This window comes from Lampris incognitus, chromosome 4 (assembly GCF_029633865.1).
Source record: "Lampris incognitus isolate fLamInc1 chromosome 4, fLamInc1.hap2, whole genome shotgun sequence".
Classification (NCBI taxonomy): Eukaryota; Metazoa; Chordata; class Actinopteri; order Lampriformes; family Lampridae; genus Lampris; species Lampris incognitus.
The window spans coordinates 13,196,994-13,224,299 of NC_079214.1; the positions used below are offsets into that span (position 1 = coordinate 13,196,994).

At 42.5% G+C, this 27,306-nt stretch overlaps 2 protein-coding genes across 7 annotated transcripts; both read left to right on the plus strand.

Annotated features, from left to right (window-relative positions):
• The first annotated feature begins 714 nt into the window (after nucleotides 1-714).
• Nucleotides 715-13,541, plus strand: LOC130111243 (F-box/LRR-repeat protein 3-like). The gene is made up of 6 exons (XM_056278353.1): nucleotides 715-1,033; nucleotides 3,341-3,548; nucleotides 5,433-5,597; nucleotides 6,654-6,776; nucleotides 7,384-7,555; nucleotides 9,438-13,541. The coding sequence occupies exons 2-6, from the start codon at nucleotides 3,342-3,344 to the stop codon at nucleotides 10,076-10,078; spliced, it is 1,308 nt and encodes a 435-aa protein (XP_056134328.1). The 5' UTR covers nucleotides 715-1,033; nucleotide 3,341; the 3' UTR covers nucleotides 10,079-13,541.
• Nucleotides 13,542-16,490: 2,949 nt separating this feature from the next.
• On the plus strand, nucleotides 16,491-26,494 carry lims1 (LIM and senescent cell antigen-like domains 1). Of its 6 annotated transcripts, XM_056278333.1 has the most exons (11): nucleotides 16,491-16,767; nucleotides 17,870-18,029; nucleotides 18,248-18,314; nucleotides 19,153-19,273; nucleotides 19,460-19,609; nucleotides 19,771-19,921; nucleotides 22,883-22,975; nucleotides 23,196-23,244; nucleotides 23,396-23,471; nucleotides 23,720-23,854; nucleotides 24,367-26,494. In XM_056278333.1, the coding sequence occupies exons 1-11, from the start codon at nucleotides 16,739-16,741 to the stop codon at nucleotides 24,479-24,481; spliced, it is 1,146 nt and encodes a 381-aa protein (XP_056134308.1). In that variant the 5' UTR covers nucleotides 16,491-16,738; the 3' UTR covers nucleotides 24,482-26,494. The 6 variants fall into 6 exon arrangements, with proteins under 6 accessions (XP_056134308.1, XP_056134304.1, XP_056134305.1 ...); XM_056278329.1 differs by lacking the exon at nucleotides 23,720-23,854; XM_056278330.1 differs by lacking the exon at nucleotides 23,720-23,854 and having other exon boundaries at nucleotides 17,873-18,029.
• Nucleotides 26,495-27,306: the final 812 nt, after the last annotated feature.

Below are 27,306 nucleotides of genomic sequence, written 5' to 3' on the forward strand. Positions count from 1 at the left end.
CCTGAAGTGTCTCAGTAAGGAGTCTCCAGAAGAGCTTCAGTGCTCCTTGTCATAGATTCTCCAAGTCTCCAAACTCTGCTGGGGGGGCACGGACACCATTCTTCCAAAAGGTGGAGAGCACCGTCTTAACACCCTGTTGGGTTGACCCCTGGTGACTGTGAAGGCCACAGCATTTCCATCATACTCATCAAACCATTCAGTGACCCCCCCCCTCGTGCCCTGTGACGGGGGGCATTGTCATCCCGGAAGAGACCACCCCCATCAGGATAGAGACGTTTCCTCACAGGATGAAGGTGATCCCTCAGAATAACTTTTATTAATCTGCAGTGACCCTTCCCTCTGAGGGGACAAGTGGACCCAACCCATGCCAGAACCCCCCCCCCCCCCCACAGCATAACAGATCCCCCAGACCCCCCCACACTGTAGGGGGCCAAGCTTTTACTACCAATACTGTGTCCCAGCAAGGGACACCCTCCAGCTCTGCAGAAGTGGATATTAAATGTTACTCCAACAAATGCTTCACAGCATATTTCACGTTTGCAAATCATTAAAGCGTCCTTTGTTTTCCTCAAGGATAAACGCTTTTTCTCTTCCCCCCCTTGTTAAATTTTATTCCACACGGTTTAAGGACGAGTAACGTCACCGTTTCCCCCCACACGTCGCCCCCTACCGACGCGTTACTGCAAGTACAGGCCGGCGGGTTCGCTTCCCCTCGGCGCAACAACACCAACGCCATCTTTAGCTGTCAGGGAAACCAGCGAGGGCAGAGTTGTCGGGCGAGAGAAGTAGGTCACGGCTCCGAAAACAAAACACAGGTGAAGGAAAACCTCGCACCCAAACCCGAAGACTTTGGATATCGGCCGACCTTCCGAGACATCTTCCCCCCCCATCCCCGGTTTGTTTTATGGTCCAATGTGTTTGATCGGCTGGCTAGCACGAACGCAGTTTTCTTTTGTCGGTCCCGGTTGATGTGAGGACTCGTCGCCTGTTTTGTTTCTTCTGCCAGCAACGGTCGAAGCTGTAAAAAACCCAGGTAAAGATGGTGGCGGCGGGGTTTATATAATTACAGAAAAGTCGTTATTAACGTCGGGTTTTACTCTTCCATAGCTAGCGTTAAGTGGTGCCCCCCCCCCTCACTCCGGTTATCTAAGCTAGCTGAGTCTTAATGTGCCGTTAGTGTCGTTATCCGTTCGGTGTTTTAATCCGCCTTGGCCCCACTCGCGCCAAAAAACATGGATTTTACCGCCCTAACCAGCTGCCGTTAGCGGCGCAACGTGCCCGTGAATGCAGCCGTAAGTCATGGCGAGCGTGAGATAGCTAGCTTTATTTGTTTATGAGATGGGAATTATACAACCACCATGATGGGGGGGAGGGGGGGAGAGAGGGAGAGGGAGGCGTGTCTCCGGCCGGCCCAGGTGAGGTTAGCAAGGTTTACACCAGTGTTTCTCAACCGGGGGGGGGGGGGGGGTCCGCGGACCCCTAGTGGTCCGTGGTGTAATTGCAAGGGGCCCGTGAAAATATAATATCTTCTAAAAAAAAGATCCTGTGACATTTATAGAAATAGGATTATTTTACTCAAAATGTGACTGAGACCTTTATCTACCTAAACTATAAAGGGCAACAGGACTTTTTTTCTCTAATTACATCTGTTTCACAAGTGTAATTTATTGTATTTTAATAAGAGATCTCGCTCCCTTTTGCGTTGTTAAAAGTCACTGCATAAAAATTCTGTTGTTACATATATCTGAAAGTTACTGAATACATATTCTGTTTTGTTACATATATCTGAAAGTTACTGAATACATATTCTGTTTTGTTACACATATCAGAAAGTTACTGCATAAGAATTCTGTTTTGTTAACTATATCTAAGTTACAACTGAAAGCTCTTATTTTTGCCCCAAAGAGTGAATAAATGCTATAATGCAATTTAAAATGCAGCTTCTACTGTTTCTATCAAATTGCAACCCCCCTCCCCCAATATCAGGTGGAGGGGTCCTCAGGGTAGATCAAAAATACGCAGGGGGTCCAGGACCCCAAAAAGGTTGAGAACCACTGGCTTACATGACAGCATCCCGCTAGCCCCGTGGAAGTGCGCGCAGACAGCTCGCGCGGCCGCTCGTTCTGGCCGCTCTGCGGAGGTTCCCGGTCAAGGTTCCCGCACCGAAATCGGTCAAGCTGAGCTTTCCAACACAATTTGAGCCCTTTCTGTTATCCGAATGAAACTTACTGTTTGCAAATATTTGTGATTGTGTGTGCCTTGTTCCAGGGGCGATTCTAGGATCAGAGCTTTAGGGGTGCTGGCCGGCCAGGCAAGATAAATTGGGGGGGGGGCGTGGATCAAACCATTTTCGAAGCATGGGGGGTGCTGCTGTATTTTTGTTGTTAAAATATTACACTTAAACCATATACTGGATATGGTTTTGACATTTCTTCAGCTTATTAAACATGGACATATAGGAAAAAACAAAAAATATCTTCAATTTTAGGGGTGCTGGGGTTCAATTTAGGGGTGCTGCAGCACATCCCAAGTCAGCTGTCAAAACATCCGTCAGTATGGACGCTGGTGTTCCTCTACATGTTGTTTTGTGAAACCTCTGGAAGAAACGCTGAACACGCTCCTCCCCGTACAGAGGCTTTTCTTATGTAACTTAGGTTTCTTTTAAGAGGAAATATTTTAATCTCGTCTAGTGTAGTGGTCATGGTGATAACGAAGAATTAAGCTCAGGTGAATGTTTTCCCCGCGCACTGTAAAGAGGCGTAGAAGAAGAACAGGAGCGTTCATATTGACAGATGCGTTTGAGCCACACAATGGTGAGGTTTTTATATTTTTGAACTATTTGTTTAGCTCTGGCAGCAGAAGAGGGTTCGAGGATTTCTGAAAGATTATCAGATTGAGTATGCAAACATTGTAATGCACATTGGCCTTCAACCACAACCCCACTCTGGTCCATCAACATTCATTCACACATGTGCATGTTCAGACTTGCGCTTTAAACTTGCTCGGACCAGGCTATGTATCCAACATGGGTCAATACTAAAGGCGTCTTAGTGTCCTAACATTGAGGTTAATGGTTCAAGCACCAGTGTTGCCTCAGCTATCGCTGGAACCTCTTTGTCATTTACGAAATGAGACAAAGTGAAAGTGATATTCAGCCTCACACACACACACACACACACACACACACACACACGCCTACACTCTTACCATTCATATACATAGATTATTTTTTTCTCTCACTTTTAACCTGCTTGCAGTGTAAAGCCCAGTGCATTTTTGTAAACAATGTGCTGTATAAATGTATTTTGATTGGTGTTTATCTATAACTTCATTCCTGTAGAATGAAGAGAGTTCTTAAAGAGAACGAGGAGGAAGATGGAGGTGGCACCAGTGGTGGGCTTCAGGAAGTGGCTTGTAAACAGTCCCGTAAGGAGAGGAAGGAGGAGGCTTGGGAGGTGGAAGGAGCTTACTGGGAGCGTCTACCACAAGAGATCTTGCTTCACATCTTCCAGTACTTACCGCTACTGGACCGAGCTTTTGCATCTCAGGTACGCTTGCATACACTGACTGTATCACAGGACAAAAAAACACATTCAAGGATTCAGTGGAAAATGCAAGATTTACTTGTTGTTTAAACAACAACATGTAGAAACAGACTCAACATTCCTTCTTTTGCACTTCATCAGAAGTTACATAATTGCAGAGACAGCAAGTAGCTGTGGCTGTTTTGGGCAAAGATGTTTCTAATAAATGTTCGTCAGTATAAGTGGCCAGTTTAATAAGCCAAAGAAAGAGGTGTATGATTCAGTGAGATCCAGGCTACTGCTATAGTAGTTAAAAGCATAGAAATCATACAAACTCTCAGAAAAGATGAGACCTTCATTCTTAATCACTTTAACCCGTATCTTCAATTATTTTGCGATGTTACTTACTTTTATCAAAGAAAAGGATTTGGAAACACAATCTTTGCTTAGGGAACAATATTGAGTGTGGGAAGGTAACACATGTACACTCATACCTGGGCGTTGTCTTGTACAACCACAATCTTGTGTTGACTGAGCAGATATGTCTTAAGCCTAATGCCTTATGGCTGTGTTTGTTGTTACATAACCCGCACTCTGGTTTTCCCAACTGACCTGTGCATTCAATCAGAAAAAGTTTAGGTCAAAAGATCGCTTCTGTAACTATCAGCCAATTGTGGCTTTAAGGCTTTTGTCAACATTCAATGTAATGGATTTTTCTTAACAATTTCTTCTCAAAGTTGTTAGTTTTCCTGTAGTAGTGCTATTTTCATGCACATCCCTTGATATATGCTGTCCTCTAAGCTCAAACCTTCAAATTACAAAGATTTTCTGTCACCTCAGAGTAGGGCTGTCAAATCGAATTGTAAAATTTGATTCTGCTTTTAATTTAGGAAAAAATTCAGTGCTCTAATCCTGAATCATCCTTTGAACAGAAAAATGCATCACTATTGATTAACTATTGTTTTGAAATAATTCAACATATAATTTCATGGTGTATGTTGCATCTTATGTTTTATCAGAAATAAAAAAAAACTCATTAAAAATTGAATGATCTATTTTAGAGATTTGGTAGTTGACTTGTCCCTGTGAATAATCTCCATAGTGGTTCACCTCCAGTCTATTACATTCAGCACGTTGGTACGCTGCAGACTAACGTGTCGGTTCTTAGTTTTGATCAAGCTATCTTTCTTACCTGTTTCAAATTCAGGATCAGATGGCTTCCACATCTTTTGTCTATTCATAAGTTGTTAATGTTTGAAGTGGAAAAATTATGCGAGCAGATCAACTTGCACAGATTGTCGGATCACACTCAAGCGATACTTTTAAAGGCTTTCAGAAGCACATATGAACACTTCATTAACATGACATTATGGCTTCATAAATCATTCATAAGCAAGTGGCCTACTTCATAAAGGGACAGAGAACACCTTTCTTATGCAACATGTTATATCAAATGGGACATGTGTGGAGAGAAAAGCCATTTATTTCTTGCAGTGGATAGAGGGAACACTATAATCATAGGAATGAGTGGGGTGGCAGTAGCTCAGGAGGTAGAGCAGGTCGTCTGGTAACTGGAGAGTTGTTGGCTCGATCCTCGATGGCTCCTGCCTAAAATGTTGAAGTGTCCTTGAGCAAGACACCTAACCCCGAACTGCTCCTGTAGTGCTGGTTGTTACATTCCGTGGTAGAAACCACAATCCGTGTATGAGTGGGTGTGGGTAAAATATGAGGCATTAATTGCAAAGCGGTTTGGGAAAAAAAAGCACTGTACAAATGTAGTCCATTTACCAATAATAATCTTTAAATTCAGTTTTGAAAAGTCTGGTTTGCTTCTCGGGAAATGATGGATTTGTTTAGACTTTGACTGTGCTGATTTTGATATGACATCACCTCTGGTTTCCCACATAGGTATGCCGTGGCTGGAACCAAGCCTTTCACATGCCAGAGCTGTGGCGGTGCTTTGAGTTTGAGTTAAACCAGCCAGCCACTTCTTACCTGAAGGCCACACACCCAGACCTCATTAAACAGATCATCAAAAGACACTCCAACCATCTGCAGTATGTCAGTTTTAAGGTAAGGAGGGAGAGGTTTAATGACAGTAAGATCACTACTGAATGGTGATTGGTAGGACAGAGTAGGTGATGTATAGGTGGGTTGTAGTAAAAAAATGTAAAAAATGAATGATGAGCATTTTATTTATAGGAGTGTAAAGTGACCCGATTGGGATTTAAAGGTCCTATATATTTATAATTTTCAGCAATTTATATTGCTCCCACTGGTGCATAGATCACATTGATAAGAAAAATAAATCTAACATACTGTCAAGCATCGTATAAGGAAAGGGTGGGAAGTAGCTAAAGCCAACGTGGAGGAAAACAAGCCTGCATCTTTCATTGAGGTTAATATGTCAAGCTTTCATTGCTGTTTCATTTAATGAAATGTCTGCAAATTATATTGAGTAATTGTTTCTAAAGACTAGCAAAGGTATTAAGCCAGGCTCAAGAGGGTAGGACTGGAGTGTTGTGAGCTTAGCCCATGTTGGTCGTCTAGCTAATTACCTTGATATTCAAATAGCAACTAAACTATACTACTTCTGTGAGTTTGTTACCATCTAAAGGTGAAAAACCATCTTAAGTGTAATTTTCAGTGCTTTCCTATGCAAACTCAACATTGTTTTCCTCCATGGAAATTTCAGCCAATTTCTCCAGCGCTTGTTGTCCTTTGGATAACCATGCAAATATTTGTTTGCTGACGGACAGACAAGAGGAGGCACATTTGACATGTTGCAAGTCACTAGCCATTTTTACCAGGCTCCCAACATCCTGACCAGGGGGTGGGTTTATACCAGTTAAAAAGTTAAAAATGACTGGTAAGTTGTGACATACAACCTAGGGCCAGTTCTGACTGGCTTGTTTAGTCTGATAATTCTTTCCTGTTACAAGACCACCAAAATAGGAGGCAGCACTGATTTCATGGTTTCTCAGCACAGTGTCATTTCATACTCCTGTTCATGCCAGGCAGACCATGTTCTTTAAAATGTAGGACCTTTTACGGGGAAATGTATTTGCTATTGTACAGATTATAATTGTGCCAGTGGATAAATGCTTTTTGTCCATTGGTCCTGTCAAGGTCGACAGTAGCACAGAGTCTGCAGAGGCCGCATGTGACATCCTCTCTCAGCTGGTGAATTGTTCTCTGAAGACTTTGGGACTAATTTCCACAGCTCGGCCCAGCTTCATGGAGGTACCCAAGGTAAGTAGTAGCAGCAGCAGAATTCGTTTTACTGAAACAGATCCATCCAAGTTAGTATAGCGCGGCTGCGGAGGTAGAGCGGGCCGTCTAGTAATCGGAAGGTTGCTGGTTTGATCTCCGGCTCCTCCAGAGAGTGTGTCGAAGTGTCCTTGAGCAAGAAACAGAACCCTTAACTGTTCCTGATGAGCAGGTTGGCGCCTTGAATGGCATCCACTGCCGTCAGTGCATGAATGTGTGTGTGAATGGCTGAAAGTGTGAGGCATACATTGTAAAGTGCTTTGATTGGTTGGTAGACTAGAAAAGTGCTATATAAATGCAGCCCATTACAGGCCCTACAGTGTTTTTATTTACAGGTTAGTTGAAGAGGATGGCATAAAGAGGATGGCAAGGGAGATAATTGAGAGGGGTGGGGGGGATACAAAAATGCTGCATTTCATGCAGATGGATTCATAACATTTTGTCATATTACCCCCACTAAATCATCGCTCATTGCATTTGAAAATGTTCCATCATGACCTTTCCATAAGAGCAGGTGTTTGCATTGAAAGAGACAAAGTCTTCAGTTACACATCAACTAAAAGTTTGCCTGTTTTCTCCTATCCCTTAGTCTCACTTTATTTCGGCGCTGACGGTGGTTTTTGTCAACTCCAAGTCCCTATCCTCCCTGAAGATTGATGACACGCCCGTGGATGATCCCTCTCTCAAAGTCCTGGTGGCCAATAACAGCGACACCCTCAAACTGCTAAAAATGAGCAGCTGTCCTCATGTTTCACCTGCAGGTACTGAAGATTAGACAGAGGCAGTTAAGAAGCAAAACTGTTGTGAGAGGAGATGAGGCAAATGGGGATATGGGGGTCTTCTGTAGCTTTCTAAGTGCTTTTTTTTTTCTTGAGGGGTATTTTTGGTGCTGCCTGTCTGTCTGTCAATAACAAAATGACTACAGCAAATGATATGACATTTTCAGGAAAGTTGGGCAATGTATCCCTAGATGACCTGATAAATTTTGGAGGTAATTGGGTCAAATGTCACTGGCAAGGTCATGGAAAAGGTCAACATAGGGGTGCTCTGGTGCCTCAGTTAGGTGTGTAACCATGTAGGCTCAGGACTGATTACTTTGCTGGTTTCCGTTGGGTTGTGTGACCTTTGCTACATGTCTAAAAATGCCAAAACATCTTCTAAAATAAAGGGCAAGATCAGTTTTCGACAGCAACCATGCAAAAAATGGTTAGATTTTTTTTCCAAATTGACTTTTCCTCAGGCCAGCACCACCCTACGTAAGTTGTGCAATGTATGTCTGAAAAATGTTATATTCATAGGTGGGTCTCTGGCAATATTAACACCATAACAATATTATAGTTTACAACAATATGGTATACCAGTATAAGATGTTCTCAAAAGATATGCTGAGTAAGATTTCTGACCTACCTTGGGTACAGCTAACACGAGAATTGGGAGGCTTAATTAAACCAAAACCCACCTTCACTCCTCTCACACAACAAGCCATGTCTTTATACATAATGTGACGTGATCACACAAGTACAGAGTTTATGTCCATAGTCAACAACAGATGGTGCTTGTACACTAAACTTGTGTTGATCAAGGGGGAGGCAGAACAGAACAGATGGATGTGACCCACAAGCAGCAGCCAATGCAAAAATATTTAGCTCCAGGAATATGTGGTAGTGACTGTGCCTAATGTGGTTGTCAGGTTCTTTCATAACTGAACTGTGTGAGAAAATGACCATATTAAGAAATAAAGTGAGGACTGATAACCTCTCTACCGACGCAATGCCAGACTTGTTGGCTGCGTGGAAAACAGCTTATGAAGGCCTACAAGTGGCTGCATTGTAGAATCGCTACTCCCTGGCTAATTGACTTGGCCTGTTTCTAGCTCTCACAACCTCTCACTTCGCCAAGCATCCAAAACACTAATATACCACCAGCATCAGGACTTACTGGGCTAAATAAGAAATGTTACCTATTGCTCTCTTCGTTTGAATTATGCCCTTGTGACTTTATCCTGACTGTGTTTTACCTTTTTCTGTGGAGCGGATCTGGCATTGTGTCCTATATTTTTATCATATTTTGTTGTTTTGACTATGCATTATTTTATCTTGTTGTGTAAGGCACCTTGTAACGTTGTTAAGAAAGGTACAATATAAATAAAGTTGACATTATATTGTAGGCTGTATAGCTTCCACTAAAAAAGGTTTTGACCTGAAAAAAAAAATCCCATGCAAAGACCTGTAATGTGATTACTCTATAGCTGGTGAATACAGCGTTACGCAGTCCAAAGAGAGATGACTCACAGTTGTGCATTGCAGACAACACCCTATCAAGAAACAATTAAAAAGACAAGCGTGAAACCATTTGGCTAAAAAATGCAGAGGCAAAACCTGGCTCTCCAGTTTAAAAAAAAGTTTTGTAAGGACATTTTAGGTTGTACATTTACAAGTCAAATATTCCTTTTATTTCCCTGTTTTCTTCAAATGAGTGAGTGAATGAGTCAAAGTGAAAGCAAAAAGTTTATTGAAGGACAAACACCCATTCGGATGCAGAATCACGTGTCATTTTTTGTGCATGAGGATAGCTTGTGCATGTAAATGTGTAATCCCTTCTACCCCTTCAATCCACATGGGTCTTTTCTTTTGCCCATTCCAGGTATCCTGTGTGTGGCCGATCAGTGCCACGGTCTACGAGAACTGGCTCTCAACTATCACCTGCTGAGCGATGAGCTGCTCATCTCCCTCTCATCAGAGAAGCACGTCCACTTGGAGCATCTTCGCATCGACGTAGTGAGCGAGAACCCCGGCCAACACTTCCACACCATCAAGAAGAGCAGCTGGGACGCCATGGTACGCCACTCACCAAAGTTCAACTTGGTCATGTACTTTTTCCTTTACGAGGATGAGTTCAGCCCTTTCTTCCGCGATGAAATTCCTGTGACGCACCTCTACTTTGGCCGCTCTGTCAGTAAAGACGTGTTGGGCCGCGTGGGGCTCAACTGCCCTCGTCTGGTGGAGCTGGTGGTGTGTGCCAATGGGCTGCGGCCCTTGGACGAAGAGCTGATCCGCATTGCCCAGCGCTGCACCCAACTGTCGGCCATCGGTCTGGGAGAGTGTGAGGTTTCCTGCAGCGCCTTTGTAGAGTTTGTCAAGATGTGTGGTGATAGGCTGACGCAGCTTTCCATCATGGAGGAGGTACTGGTTCCAGATCACCGCTACGGACTGGACGACATTCATTGGGAGGTGTCAAAGCATTTGGGTCGGGTCTGGTTTCCAGACATGATGCCCACCTGGTAGAGCTTTGGGTGGAAGGGAGTTGTGTGTATGTGTGTGTGAGCGCAGGAATGACACTACAATGGTTTAGAGACACTCCTTTTTGTAGACTTCCCCCATATTTTTCTCTCTTTTTCTCACTCTGAAACGGGCCTCTCTTTCCCCAACCCCTCCTAACACTGTCATGCTGCCTGCCTTCCCTAAATGAAAGCATACATGACAATCAGTATGCGTTTGGATCTGTTTTTGGTATCATTAAGCTATAACGTACAGAATTTGATATGATTTGTTATAAAAGACATGATTTCAACCCTACCCAATGGGTCTTCACATAAGTGGACTTTTTTTTGAAGTTTGTATATATATGTAAATACATGTATTTTACTCCCACACATAACATGAAGCACTTTGCTTTTAGAGCCCTCTGAAAAGGGCCTTGATTCCTTCTAAGTTGGTTTATATTATACCGAATCTCTTTACTCCACAAAAATCAGATATATTTCGTGGTGGGGTGGGGGGATACTTTGCTCCATGTGAGGGTTGTTAGTCCAGATGAACATGTTAGTCACGATCAGTCCACTAAAGCAGCAGATAACCTTCAAAGCGCAACAAATAATAAGCTCATTCTTTTTTATTGTTCAAGTGTATTGTCCACTCTTTCACATCTTTGCTGTCAAAGAGTATTTCACAGAACATCACTGTTGCCCTGCCGGCATTTAGATGACACTAAATCATCTCATTCAGAAAAAAAAAAAATTGGAACTTTGTCTCCCTGTCTTCTCTGATCTGGTGTGGACTAGACTGCATGGCTCTACCTCCGATTTGCCGAGGAGAACTTTATGTAAAGGTTGTGTGCTCTGAAGTGATGTTGACCGTGATCATCGTGGTCTATAAGTGATCTTTGGTCATTTTTTTTTCCATTGTAATTGATACATTTTTGTGTCGCTTGACCCACTTTTCTCGCTCCCGACAGATGGGAGAGAGAAATTCCATTTCTTGACGTGTTAAGTTAATGATATCATTATAGTTTACCTGATCCCACTGATGCACTTTTCTCCTATTGAAGGATTACAGTTTTAGTAAATTAAGACGCAATGCCGTCAGAGTATGAAATTAACACTTGCTGCAGTTGAAAGCTGGTCGACTCATTTCATTTTTAACATGTGCCTGCACATTGTTTTTAATGACAATAAATTGAATTGAATTGGGCTGTGCTGGTAATTGTCAGTTTTCAGTTCTACAAGCCTCTTTCATGGGTAGCTAGCTTGTCTGCGATCAGTCCTTCCTATTCTAAAAATGTCCTTGGCTACTAAGAAATCAAGTGGCGACAAATTTGTTAATTTCCTGCTCTGAGTGTCTCCATTGCCAGTTTTTTGCAGTAAAACCTATTTCCAGATGAAGTGCTGCAGGAAATGCATAAACCTTTCATACTCAACAGCAACATCGGTAATTACACTTTCAGTCCATGTAGACAGATGTTTGCGTAAAAAAGATGAAAATAACCAAAAAAAAAATTGTTTTGTGCACAAGGATTTTTCTAAGACCATGTATTTCAAGTGCAGGGGCTGCACAATTATAAAAATGCAAGGCTAATCACATTAATTTTCCAAATATTTAGAGACCATCAAACAGACCGTTGGCTCGGTACTATTGGGTACTATTGACTCTCCCTACAGTGCTGATTATACATGTGGATGTGGTTTTGTAGTATCTATTTTATGTTGTTTGTCAGTACAACACTGTAAATGGATCATAGCAGTTCGTATCACCCCGAACTTTAGTGTTTGTGTGGATGCCACATCCAAGTCAATCTCTGTGTTGTGGTTGAAACAAACAATAATAGCCTTGATTATTTTGTATTTTTTTTTAATTAATTGTGCAGCCCTGAACACCGGGTAGTTTGGCAGCTGAATGTTGAAGAAATTGAATGTTTGCCTGAATCTGTAAGTATGAACAATCAAATATTTTTATTTTATGGTTTTCTGTTTGTTTTTTTGTAGTGGGGAGAAGTAAGGTGAGGATATGTCCTAAAGGTGGACTAATTAATGACGTTGCCTTTGGACATTACAGAAAAATATGTCCCCATTGTATTGTGCTATAAGAGAGATCTATTTGTAAATCACGTTTTTGGCCGGGTGGATATTCACTTAAGTTATGCACCCTGTGTATTTTGTTTTAAAATGTTCATGAAAAAGTTTTAAGCGCTATGAAATTATTTCTATAGTAGATCTGGTGGGGATCTGTTGCCTCTTAAATCTGCTCTCTGTCTTACCATTAACGCCAGAAGAGGCCAGGTTTGGACTTGACCCTTTCTCTGTTTTACGTTTTGGTTGAGTGTTTAAAAAGAAAATCCCGTACAATGTAAAGGTTGATATTAACTGCATTTGTATTCATTGCTTATAGCTGGTTGTAATTCTCAGATAGTGGCAGAGTAAGAGCTACAATTTGATGTATGTACATATACAGCGTGTTTCTTTTTTGTTTTTTTTGTTGTTTTTTTTACATTTTACCAAAATCAGGCCATATCAGAATGACACCGATAGAGGACATGATGTTTTAAAAGATTTCCCGGAAAATTAATTTCTTGTATCTTTCCCAAATAGGACGATCATATGAGTGAAGTTCATTGTCACATTAAAAAATGTCAATTACTTAAATCTGAACCTTCTTATGCCGGGCAAGGTTGCGCCACTCGGCTCGTGGTCGAACTCCTCCCTCGGAGCTCCTATAAGAATTGTTTTAAGATAACACAAACCTTCTGAGAGCTAAAGCTTTTGACTTTTCAGTCCCAAGATAATCAGCACATTAAGTAGAATAAAGCAAATCTCTCGGAAAAAGAATGAAGATTCTCAAAGCTGATCAATCAGACTGATTGGAAATAAAACAGACTTATTTGTACGGAGACTAATCATTACCAGCAGTGGGAAATTGGGGGGGGGGTTCCAACACAATCTCGCTCCAATATGGGAGAAAGTGTCATGTCTAGCTGTTTCTAGATGTCCCCCTGTACGTAAAACAGAATTACATCTCGTACAACAAAAATAAAACCATAGGCAATTGTGTGTTGTTTTCTGTGTGATTTCAGTTAACTGAAGCAGGTCTGTAAATGTGCTAATCAATCAATCAGATTTTATTTGTATAGCACTTTTCATACAAACAAATGTAACACAAAGTGCTTCACACAATAAAACAATGAAATCAACAACCCCCCCCCTCACAATAAATAAATAAAAGTACAGGCAAATTCTAGAAAAGTACAAACAAGTTTAAAACTGAGTTAGTGAAATAAATAAAAGTGCCATAAACACAGATTAATTAAAAGTAACAACAGAGCAGATTATATAAAAATAGCAATATAAAACACACACACACACACACATTATGAATTTAGCTGTAGGCTGTTTTGAAAAGTAAGCTTTTTAACCTGCTTTTAAATGTGTCCAGTTTGGGGGGCCTCTCTCAGGTCCTCAGGTCCTCATCCTCTTGGGAACGAAGCTACTGCATGTCCTTTTCAAATTCATATTTCATAGTATAAACAGTTTTCAGTTGGGTCCAAGGTGAAGGCGGATTTACCTTTTGAAAATAACTAAATATTTTCATGATTTTGTTAGCCTTTAACTATCAGGAACATTTGTCATTTCGTTTCATTTCACGAAATATCGTTTACCCCAGCCAACTGCAGTACAACACAAGAACACATCCAAACTACAAGAACACATATACCCAAACTACAAAAAACCCCCCAAAAAACTACAAAAATACATATATTCAACATAAAAAAATAAATTAAAAATCACTGTCCAAGAGAGCGAACGCCAGGATGACTGCGAACTGCTGGTATGTATGGGCTAGCAGTTAGCTTAGCCTGACCGCTTCCACATCCTGTCAGACCGCCTTCAAAGTGTTTCCTCCTCGCCCGGGCGAAGCGCCAGGCAGTGCCGTGGTCCCTGGGCCCACTGGATGCAGCAGACCAGGCTCGACCACCGGCCGATCCAACGCCAGCTCTCCCAGCCAGACACCTTCGATACACCTCCCCGCACTCCACCAAAAACACAGTTGCTAGGCGAGGCCGCCGCCAGACCGCCCTCGGTGTTACCGGAACTGCGGGTTTGCATGGGCTAGCGGTTAGCTTAGCCTGCCCCGCTTCTGTGTCCTGTCAGACCGCCCTTGGTGTTTCCTCTTCGGGCGCAGCTCTAAGTGAGGCCGTGGTCCCTAGGCCCATAGGATGCAGCGGACCGAGTTTACCCAGTTGCTAGGCGAGGCCGCCGCCAGACCGCCCTCTGTGTTACCGGAACTGCGGGTTTGCACGAGTGGTTAGCTTAGCCTGCCCCGCTTCTGTGTCCGGTCAGACCGCCCTCGGTGTTTCCTCTTCGGGCGCAGCTCTAAGCGAGGCCGTGGTCCCTAGGCCCATAGGATGCAGCGGACCGAGCTTACCCAGCCGATCCAGCGCTAGCTCTCCCAGCCGTCAGACACAAACTTAGACGCAGACATGGACGGTACTGGGCGAGGCTGCCGCAAACGCGAATTTGCGCCGTCATCGTCCCCATTATTATTATATTGCAGTGAATTCAGGGGGCAGCCGGGAACCGCCGCAGCCAGGACGCGAACCCGGGTCTCCCGCACCAAGGGCGTCTGCGCTAATCAGTCGACTAAAGGCTCCGTCTGTTTATCCGTGCACGTTACAATTATGTTTCTCAGAGTGTAGTTAAATACCGAGGCCAATTCTATGCTTTAAATCAAAAGGACAAGTTGAGCAAGTCTTTTTAGAAATATAAAAAAAAACGAATCGTATTAAAACATGACACTGCTAGAAAAATGTTCTCTCTCAGGGTCTGACTTTTAAGTGTTTTTCTTTTATTATTCTCTGGCTGAAAACAAAATTATTATTAATGAGTGGGGAGCTGTACAAGCTCATGCAACGCTGCTAAAAATTATAAATATATAAAGTTAATGGGAAGCTTTAACTTTGGACCTGCAAAGGACAGTTTCTTAGCAATAGCTTACAACCGGTACAAATGCAAAAGCTGTGCAGCTGAAGAGGTGGTGCAAATGTACTCCAAAGTGGATTGCACATATCACTGTTGAAACAGTTCAACAATACTGGTGCAAACTAGCCATCAGAAAACCACGATTTGGCATAGCTGCTCATTTAGAATCTTTTTCCAGTTTCCCCCAGGAGGACTTCTGTTCTGTTTGCTCCATTGCCACATCACCCCCGACCTGGAAAGTGCTGTAATAGTAACTGGAGACTTGTTTTTGTGGACTCAGAATGTATGTTTGAGCCCTTGCATCCAATCTATGACTAACGCTTACCAAATAAGTAGTCATCCATTCAAAATTACCCTGGGTATGTTCTCTAATGACGCGCGGTCACCTCACAGCAATAAGGTGCTGGGTTCGAGCCCCCGGGTAGTCCAATCTTGGGGGTCGTCCCGGGTCGTCCTGTGTGGAGTTTGCATGTTTTCCCCGTGTCTGCGTGGGTTTCCTCCGGGGGCTCCGGTTTCCTCCCACAGTCCAAAGACATGTAGGTCAGGTGACTTGGCCATACTAAATTGTCCCTAGGTATGAATGTGTGTGTGTGTGTGTGTGTGTGTGTGTGTGTGTGTGTGTGTGTCAGCCCTGTGTGACAGTCTGGAGGCCTGTCCAGGGTGTCTCCCTGCCTGCTGCCCAATGACTGCTGGGATAGGCTCCAGCATCCGTGAGAACAGGATAAGCGGTTCGGATAATGGATGGATGGATGTTCTCTAATGAGCCCACAATGTTGCCGTCTTCTTCACTGTCAGGGTGCATCTCCAGGAATTGTTCCTGCCACTTCTGTTAAGATATCCGACATGTCTCGAGTGTCTTTTCTGAAAAGGGGCTCTTGCCAGATCCTGTCAGCCATGGCACACAGATGAAAGTACTTGGTTGTTCAGGGAAACACTGATAAGAGTTAATAGCATATAGAATATGGAAGTGCATGATGAGTTCATACACTGAGGGAAAACAAAGGGAAAATCGAGAATGAATTACTAAAACAGAAGAGATAAGCTATCACGGGAACGCTATTAGTTTTATGTAAAACGGTACAGAAAGCAACCGAGTGGGGAAAAAAGTAAAGGAAAGTTATTGGCAATTAGCTTGCACGGTACCTGCCTTATTTTTGGAGCAGCATGTGGCAGCTAATGCACCTTAAAGGTGGATGCCACCCACTGTTAAATGCAAGAATTTGACAACAATCTCAGATTAGAGTTTGTTTTTGTTTATATTTTTGTGTTGTATTTACACTACCTTGGTGCACTATTACCCTGCACATATTACTACTGCTCTACATGTAAATTACATCATTATTAGAAGTACCATTTGTTGTAAAATAATGGCTCCTTGCACAGCTGTTTTTTTTACACTTAGACCAAAATGTGCACTTTCCTGTGACTATGCAACTCGGCGTCTCCTTGTTCGTTGTAAGAGAAAGAGAATAAATCTGAACTGGAATAAATCAGAGTAACACCAAGACCCTCCCAAACTGGGTGAGTCCCGGCCGGCCCAAACCCAGACGGGGGCTCCGAGGGGGAGGGCGGTCGCAGTGGCGTGACAGTCCTGCGCTTCGACTTTTTCCACTTTTTCATTCCGGGTAAAAAAGAAAAAAAAGAAAAAAGGGGGATTCGTAAACTTATTATTTCCACATCGGGGCGCTGAGAGGTGATGCTGGGCGTGGCAGAAATGACGGGCAGGTAAGAGGTTCGCCTGTATGAACGAAGTGAAAGGTCACTTTTCGCAGTTTTCAAGCAACTCGACTCCCAAGGGCCAACCGGACGCTAACGTAGCTAAGCTAACGTTCGGATCGTAAGTCCCTCCGCCCCTACGAGGGGTCCGGCCCGAGTTTATTTTAAGGTTGCCCCGAATAACAGCGAGAATTAGCGGGTATCGTAATATTTCACAGTTTCCAGTTTGTCGTGCGTCTATTGTCCATTTGGTAATCGGGGGGGGGGGGAATAAATAAAATAAAATCTGCCATTCTTTAGCGTTTCACATCGTTAGCATGCTAACGGGTAGCTGCTTGGCTAACGCTAGCTACTTGGCTAGCGCTAGCTGTTTGGCTAACGCTAGCCTCTTGGCTAACGCTAGTTACTTGGCTAGCGCTAGCTGCTTGGCTAACGCTAGCTACTTGGCTAACGCTAGCGGCGAGCTATTTAAAAAAGAAAAAAAGAAAAAGTGGGATCAAATTGAAACATTCAAAATCCGGCCAGAAAATGAATTTAAATTCTCTATTCGTGGGCTGAAACCAGACCAACCAAAACCACTGGCCCGGTACTGAAGCAACCCGAGCTTTCCCAACCAACAAAACGACTTTAAACCCCCCTCTCTCTACTTTCCCGAAAGCAGCGTAATACAGGCACGACAACATGCACATTGTTTTAGGAGGAGAGACTTTAAACAATCCCACCAAAGCCTTTGCCCCCCCCCCCGCTAAACCAGCTGTCATATACCGCAACACGTCCTTATCGACTCGGGCGGCTTCTAACAGGAAGTTTACGCAGAACGCAACAATGACTCGGTAGATCCAGCTTTGTATTACCAAATTAGGCGATGTCGACCCCGATGAGCGCGAGAAGCGGCGGAGCGCGCGAGCCGCACCATACTTCCCACGTACCGTAGCGTCGGCGCGGCTCGCGGAGAGGCCAGCCACCGTCCAGGGAGGAGTGACGTATGAAATGATTAGACCGTTTAGCCATTCATCCTACAGTTGTGTCGGGGATTTGGGAGGGTTTGTTAAACCTCTGGTGTTGTCGCTTAACCTGTTTTGTGTGTGTGTGTTTTGCTTGTCACGTACAGCAGCATGGCGAACGCCCTGGCCACCGCGGCCTGCGAGCGCTGCAAGAGCGGCTTCGCCCCGGCGGAGAAGATCGTCAATAGCAACGGCGAGCTGTACCACGAGCAGTGCTTCGTCTGCGCCCAGTGCTTCCAGCAGTTCCCAGAGGGACTCTTTTATGAGGTGGCATTTTAACATCACAAAATATTTTTTATTTTTTATTGTTTTTACTTTCCCATATATTCATTTCGTTTGAGATATCCGGGGTATCACTGACAGTCTCGCCTTATTCTGCTCTTGGTTATTATGTGTATGGTTCTCCTACAGGAAAAGAAAGAAATCAGTTGAATTGTTTATCTTATGCTGTGGTGTGTCCTTCTTTTCTTTTTTCTTTTACACAGTTTGAAGGCAGGAAGTACTGCGAGCACGACTTCCAGATGCTCTTTGCTCCTTGCTGCCACCAGTGTGGTGAGTACTAAATGCACCTTTATTCCACAGGGAGCTCAAATTGAATCTTCACTAGCTGCGATGTAGAGAGAGCAGACAGAATGAGAAAATGCAAATGTAATGATAATAGGGAGGATTCCCTAATAAGATAACAAATAGGACTAATACAGGCCTAAAACACTGAGGGGGAGATTTATGATTCTGCATTGACGTGACCATAGGGCCCTGCAGTAGGTGCTTACGGCGTAACATCTGATTTATAATACTGTGCGGATGCAGCCCGTGCACGTTCATGGCACTGTCACAAACTAGATGGCAATGTCATGCATGCTAGCATGCGGCTGAATCAGGCAGTAAAGTAAGTAATCGTGTTTACGTTCCTCTCACATTCATTGGTAACAAAGGCAGTGAAGCGAAGATTAACAATGAGCAAAAACAAGCTAATTTTGTTGGCAGTATTGAGAAGGACAAAATGGTCCGTGAGACCAATGAACATGTTGAGGCAAGAGGATGAGGAATTTGCTGTGTTCATTCGCTGAATGCACAGACTGATGAACTGCCGGGTGCCGGTAATGGGTAGAAGGTAAGCGGCTCAAACAACCCAATCACAGTTATTGTGGCGCCTACTCAGCCTGTATAGCCTCAACGTGCAGTTTCGTTTTTGAGGTGACCGTAGGCTACAGCGGAGCCCCTTTCACAGCTGTGGAGACACCGTTGTAGCTCACAGCAAAGCCCCGCGGTCAAGTCACCCAGAACCATAAGTTAGGCTAAACAGCATTCAAACACAACAAATAGTAATTCACTGTAAAATCATACTTATATACATACCTCAAGCTTATTTTCAACATATTGCTTACAGGGGAGTTCATCATTGGTCGTGTGATTAAGGCTATGAACAACAGCTGGCATCCCGACTGCTTCTGTTGTAACATTTGCCAGGCTGTTCTTGCTGATGTGGGGTTTGTTAAGAATGCTGGCAGGTGAGTGTCCCAGGCCTATTATGTTGATTTTCTGTGAATTAACAGACACGTCAGACATTGATTTTAGAGTTTGAAAAAGAGTCAAATGTTGTGTGTTTCATATAACCGAAAATTAAACTGACACTTCCTTCTATGTCTTGACATTCCTTACAATCCTGTGTTATGCCCTGTTTTGCTTCATGGCAGGCACCTTTGCCGCCCATGCCATAACCGCGAGAAGGCTCGTGGCCTGGGAAAGTACATCTGCCAGAAGTGCCACGCCATCATTGAAGAGCAGCCGCTCATCTTCAAAAATGACCCCTACCACCCTGACCATTTCAACTGCAACAACTGTGGGTCAGTCTCAACACTGTCCTCCAGTATCTTCTTCTTTAGCGAACAATAGAACTTAAGTGTCAGAATCTATTCTGGTTACACATAAAGATTAGAGACCAGAATCACATTTTGTCCACTTCGTGCACTTCCTGTTTTGTGACACTTTTATTGTCTTCCTATAGCAAGGAGCTGACATCTGATGCAAGGGAGCTGAAGGGCGAGCTCTACTGTTTGCCCTGCCATGACAAGATGGGTGTCCCGATCTGTGGTGCTTGCAGGAGACCCATTGAGGGGCGCGTCGTCAATGCCATGGGCAAGCAGTGGCATGTGGAGGTTTGTGCGAGACAATAAGTCAAGATTATTTTGCCTGACTCCTCTAAATTAACTTATTAAAGGCACCTAAATGGAGCCTTTCTTGTAAACAACTCTGTTTTGCTTAAATTCTTAGTTTCTCTCCGCAAAACAATATCCTTTATGTCTAACATATATGTTGAATACATTTCCATGGTGCATGACCACCACCACCGTCTAGTTGCGTGAAACTGAAACAAGTATAAAATCCCGTCAAGCACCTCACCAATATTTAAGCCATCTCTTTTCATGTATGTTTGTTTTCTCTGTTCTGTATTGCTGTCAGGCTTACATTTCTTTACTTTAGTTGCAGCCGCTTCGCTTCCTCTGTGTAAATTTTTTTTAATCAAACAAGATTAAATCACAAGATGTTATTTTATGTTTTAACAGCTTTTTTTGTTATTACATTCAGCTACAGAGTTGAAATGTGTTGCTTGAGATCAGCAAGCAGCCTAGGAAAGCTGGGTTTGTTATTTACAGATCTGGACTCATGGATGTAGAATGTAGTTACTGTTTACCAGTATATATAACTGTGATCAGGTTATACTGATCAGCCGCTTATGATGATCAAAAGTCGCCGGACAGAATTATTCCTATACTAACGCTGATTAAACAATCCAGATATTGTGATCAAATGGTCTGCTTAAAATGATAATTTTGGGTTTTCCATATATGAGAAATTATTAGGTATGGTATTTTAAAACTAAGGCAAAAGAAGATAATTTAATATTGAATATTAAAATGTAGGTCAGGTGAATTGGCCGTACTAAATTGTCCCTAGGTGTGTGTGTGTGTGTGTGTGTGTGTGTGTGTGTGTGTGTGTGTGTGTGTGTGTGTGTGTGTCGGCCGGCCCTGTGATGGCCTGGCGGCCTGTCCAGGGTGTCTCCCCGCCTGCCGCCCAGTGACTGCTGGGATAGGCTCCAGCATCCCCGCGACCCTGAGAGCAGGATAAGCGGTTTAGATAATGGATGGATGGATGTTTGATTATTTTTTTCGCTTGCTTTCATGATACTTAACGGTGTCACATATGCTCAAATGATCCGCCTCTCATAGTTAGTCGGAATTGGCATAGGCTTTCTTTCATTTTTAGGCATCGGCGTACTGTTATTAAAAATGTACTCAAGACAACATGTTGCTTTAACCTGCTTTAACCTTAAGCTGCTGGTAATTTGTTACAGTACAGTTTCCAACAGTAGGCTACTGTCTCTCAGTAGATTAAATCTCATAGAGAACTTGTCTGTTTCATTACATTTGATTTGCTTATTAAGTGTATCCATATCAATTAGATGATTAAAAACCTCAGTTTAAAATGATTGACTACAGTGATTTATAGTGATTGTATTGGCCTGGGCAGATGGGATCACTGTAATTGATTTCTACTGTAACTAAATCAATTTGATAAAAGCATGTGTGATCAATGACACCCTACGAATCATCCCCCCTGTTGGCATGTTGTCGTTTTCTGATTTCATGTCTGCAGAAATATGGCAAAACATCACCTCCGTGCACGTGCATGTGCACATGCACGTGCTGGAAGACGATGTGACACAATACGGGGACATGCTTTTCTTACTGTGCTCTGTTAGTGGTGAAAAACGGCGTTGGCTACATTTAGTGAATTGATGACAGTTTGCTTTGTGACTTTCTCCTCCGTTCCTATTAGCTCGCACTTGGCGTCTCTATTTATGCCCATCCTCGATGTGAGCGTTGTTGCCATGCATACTGCGAGTGTCACTTTTTGGCACAGTTGAAAAGGGGGTGCGTTCCACGCCACTGTTCTTTTCCCCCACATAATAACATTAAGACTAAGCACAGCGAACTCTGTACTAAAGAAAAAGCTTTCTGTGCTAATTTGCAAAGATTAATTGAAATGAAAATAGATTTTTAGAGCCTGTTTAAGAAAATGCTGATTTGCCTGGTATGAGGTAGCGGTAATCGATGGCAAGGTGGTAAAGGATTTTAACGTACAATGCAGAGACAATGGTTGCCCCGTCATGGAGTCCAAACCGCTTATCCTGCTCTCAGGGTCGAGGGGATGCTGGGGCCTAACTCAGCAGTCACTGGGCGGCAGGCGGGGCGACACCCTGGACACGTTGACAGGTCATCACAGGGCTGACACACACACACACACACACACACACACACACACACACACACACACACACACACATACACACACCGAGGGACAATTTAGTATGGCCGATTCACCTGACCTACATGTCTTTGGACTGTGGGAGGAAACCGGAACACCCGGAGGAAACCCACACAGACATGGGGAGAACATGCAAACTCCACACAGCACGGTGGTGCAGTGCTTAGCGCGGTCGCCTCACAGTAAGAAGGTCCTGGGTTCGAGTCCCAGGGTAGTCCAACCTTGGGGGTCGTCCTCTGTGTGGAGTTTTGGAGTGCAACCTTTTACTTTCAAATCCTTTAATGCACTTTGTCATAGATTATCCTGCTTATACCATGGTCACTTTCCAAAAAATTAGAATAAAAGCATTTACTTAGTTTTTGTTCAATGTTTTGGACTCAGAATTATGATTGAAAAGTCAGCTATTAATCTGAAGTGTTGAATATTTAATGGGCTTGCCACTGATTCAGCGTGTTGCTGTGGTTATATAGTAACTGTGGTCAGCATATGAATGTAGAACAGTGATTAAATCTCAGCCAGGCGAACAGAAACAAGTATTCTCCGTGACCGTGGTATAATTTCAAACATCACGTAGTATGTCTGCGACGCTGCTTCAGGCCAGATTTCATTACGGACTGAAAACGGAGCCCTAATCTCACATGAGATCGACGCCTTGCTGAAATGTGCTTCCATTTAGGGAAGGATGCAGCCTCGGCGCTCCTCCCCATCCTTTCAGCAGTTACGGGGAAGCGTCTACATCGTTCTAGGTGTCGCTAATGCAGCTTGCTCTTGTGTTTTTGTTTTGTTTGCAGCATTTTGTCTGTGCTAAGTGCGAGAAGCCTTTCCTGGGTCACCGCCATTACGAGAGGAAGGGGCTGGCTTACTGTGAGACTCACTATAACCAGGTAAGAAAAATGAGGCCCAGAGATCTGACTGGGTTTATGACTTGGTAGAAGGGCATTGTGTTGGGTTGTGGTTGAAAACTCCTAATTAAAAACGTCAAACAAAGTAACTTTAACTGTTTAATACTTGGCCAGACTTACTGATTTTGGTTTATATAGTAATTTTTACAGTATAAATAAAATATTTACAGTATAAATACATAATTTGTGTCTACTTTCCCAGCTCTTTGGTGATGTGTGCTATCACTGCAACCGTGTGATTGAGGGTGACGGTGAGTTTGACCAGACGTCACATATTTAGCACAGTGTCATTTGTATGCCCTTAAATTGTTTAAATATCTATTTTGTTTTGGACATGTTCAGTTTTATATTGGAGGATTGCATCTCACTCTCTTCTCCTTGTCTCCCGTCTCGCTCTTTCAGTGGTGTCAGCTCTGAATAAGGCCTGGTGTGTCAGTTGCTTCTCTTGTTCCACCTGCAACACAAAACTCACCCTCAAGTAAGTTGCATCAGGCCGTGTCCCGTGTCTTTTATTCCCCAACCCCCACGATTCCAACTGATTCACACTTTCTCCGATCAAAATCCTCCACATCGATTTTTCTAAACTTCCTACTTGTAACTGCTGCCTCTTAGTACTTCACTTTTCTCTTGTGCTTCTTCCCCCTCTCTGGCGCCCCTCCTCTTTTCCTCTACTCTTCAATTTGTCTTCTAATACCTTTCTGCACCACTGCGCCTGTACTAACCCAGAGATAAGTTTGTGGAAATTGACCTGAAACCAGTGTGTAGGCACTGCTATGAGCACATGCCCGAGGAGCTGAAACGCCGCCTGGCCCGACGTGAACGGGACGCCAAAGATCGCAAGAAAAAACCCACTATCTGTCTGTAGACTTAGTTATTCTCTTTCCATCTCAGCCTTTCCTCATCCTCATGCATATTTTGGTTCGTACCATCTCGGTCTAATTTTTTTCCCATCCCTCCTCTCATCTTGATGAATTGATGATGCCATTTCATTTTATTATTTTCTTTTTTCAAGATTGATTCATGAGAATATGAAAATTATGCATATGAATTCACCAGCAGAAAAGATGCCATTTTGAAATGTTAATGAACACTCTTAGTCCTAATGTTCATTAAAGGACAAAGGATATTCATCTTGCAGACTAAATAGGATGAATTCCAGATGTCAATTCCAGATCAGCGGCAGGGATGATGTGTTCAAAACATTTGGCCATTGTTGCCATAATATAATGTGAGAATGATAGAAATTCTGGGACACTGTTCCAAAGCTCTCCCAAGCATGTACGGCTTAAATCTGCATATGTTAGGTATAAGATATACATAAAGACATTTTTAAATACTCTCACTTATTCACAGTGGTCCTCTGTTCTTTGCAGGAACAAGTTTGTGGAGTTCGACATGAAGCCCGTGTGTAAAAAATGCTATGAGAAGTTTCCCCTGGAGCTGAAGAAGAGACTAAAGAAGCTGGCCGAGTCACTTGGACGCAAGTAAGCTTCAGCAGACCGGCCGGAGGTATTCGTAGTATCGGCTCGATGCTAAATACTTTATCAGGAATGACTAAACCTTTCTAAGACGTGTTCATTGTTTTACCACTGTGTCTTGTTTTGGCTGTTTAACACCAGAACGACCGGGGCCGTCATTGTGACGGTTTTGGATTTTCAAAGTTTAATAACTTTGTGGAAAAAAAAAAGGTACAGACCTGCCGCAACATGAATGCTACTAAAATTGCATATATTTGCATTAAAATTAGTTTCAGATCAATTGCATAAAAAAAAATTAGTTAAGATCTACCTAAAACGTCCAAGAGCGGTCAAAATGATTGCTCGCAATTTGCGCGTGATCGTGCGCGTCATGTCACTATTTACGACGTGTGTTGGTCGCATCATTTCCTTCGCAACGTTCAGTTCTCTGTCCTGGAAACACACTAGCATCCTCCAGTACAGAGTGAGAGTCTACACTTGATTTTTGATTATTTCCAACATGTCTGGGTGCAGCCGCCGTTTCAGACGCACCATGATTACCACCGCGGCGTTGCAGTATTTACAGGCGTTGGACAGCGGCCGTTTTAAATTGTTTGAAAAATAGTACTAAACTTGCCAAAATGTTAATTTTGGTGTCAGTCGTTTCTTAACAGACATACTAACATATGTAATGCATTAATATCTCAATTGGGTATTTATCTTGACAACCCTGATCTTGACAAACCGTGGCGGTAATTTTGATGGCCCATGGTCATTCTAGTAGTTTTTAAAGTTCCGGTCGTTGTTTGGGATGGTGTCAATTGTTATTTTCAGTTTTACAGTTCACGTTTTATAGGCCTTGTTACGTTTGTTACATTAGCAATATGTGTTTTCCGTTTTGTTTTTCAGGTAATATTTTAACTTTTTAAATTTTGCTATTCAAGTTCAGCCATGTCTCTCTGAAGTTTAAATAGTTTAAAAAGAGTATTATAGTTGATAAAATTTTAATTTTGGTGTCAGTCATTTCCTAACAGACATACTAACATATGCAACGCATTAATATCTCAATTGGTATTTATCTTAACAGAATATAGAGTTTAAAACCCGGCGGTCATTTTGACTGCCCATGGTCGTTTCAGGTAGGAGTGAAATCCCGGTCGTTCCAGTGTTAAATCGTTGTTACCTTTCTTTTCTTTTCTTTTTTTTTTTTTTTTGAATGTCGCTTATAGTTGTCAAGTTGCAAAGTTAGGGCTGAGCGATATGGACAAAATCAAATGTCACGATATATTTTTGACCAAATACCTCGATATTAATATTTTGACAATGTTGTAGAAATGACTATTGGTGCTCTCAAAATATTTACACGATGGCATTTAAACTCTCATTAGTAATGTGGATATGATGTCCAAACAGGTAGAGACGAATAATATAACAGCTAGAACGGCCTAATAAGTTCAGGAAATCGCATCTCTTTATTCTAATGCAGCATTTCAAACCAGGAACAGACAACGCTTGTGTCATGTCATGATGAGGTTATGTAGTCTTACATCAGTATATCGATATAATGTCGATATATTGCCCAGCCCTATTGCAAAGCTTATATGATACCGATTCTTGGCAAAGTGCTAAGTATTGACAATGCATACAGAGACGATACTGCTAACTTAACTACAAGGCCTCTATTTTGGATGCCGTTCTTAATCACAGTTTTCCTTCCTTAATATGCATGTGTCACCTAATTACTATTATTTTATTTTGTTGAGGGCAATATAACATTAATTCTAATGAGATGCTGGTATATTCCTTAATGTCTTTTATTTTTAAAGCCCAAGTATCTGAACTGGTCTTGGTTGCCAAAAGCGGGACGCTCCTGTTTTCAAATTTTTGTGTATTGTATTGACGGCAGACAGTTTAACTGGTATTTCTGACATGATGTGTAGCCACTTGGTTTGTAAGAGACGATGCAATGCCTGGAGTACTTTTTTTGTGTGTTTTAAATGGCTTTTGTCATGTGCCTTGAATATTATATATATATATATATATATATATATATATAAAACACACTGTGCGTCTTAATATGCAATTGAGAAAAAAAATCTTTATTCTGAGACATAGCATTATGCTATTATATTTACATGCAATTGTATGCTATTTTATTTTATTTTTATGTATTTGCCTTAATCTTAAATGCCAAGAATGTATTGCAATCAATATTTTCATTTCACTACTTTGTAATATGCATTCCTCTGCAAGTGTATGAACAACTTCTGCCCTCCATTTTGAAAACATAATCACAAACAGGACTTCCTCCAGCTCTAAAATGAAGTAAAAGTGAATTAAGTAAAACCGAGAGCACGTTTAATTGGTGAGTAAAAGGGACAGGTCAGTCCACAAGCTGTAAGACATCGCTGTAGCTCAGCGGCCTGCAGCAAGTGGTTTGCAGCAGAATGTTTAGTGCAGGCAAAAGCAGCAGGTGATGTTGTGTTGCTGTTAGTTAGACAGCTTGCACATCTTGTGTATACTTATCACTGTTTTAAAACAGAGAGACCGAAGATGCCACTGTTTATGTAAATGCCTGGATGTGAAGTTGGAGATGCTGAAGATGTATAACATTCCCACTCCCCCATTTGGTACACCAAAGGATGTTCTCCCTTTTAGGGAAACATCTGTTCGTCATGCGGCGATATTTAAACACACAAACTATATCATGTTGTGAACTTAATTATGTTTTTTGAGTGACAAAGTGTATAGGATGCAGTTTCCTTTTTTTTTTTTTTAATATTGACTTGGTTATAAGGATGGAAACTATTGGAGGTTGACAAGCTGAATCTGAAAAAGTATAAATGTTCTGATAAA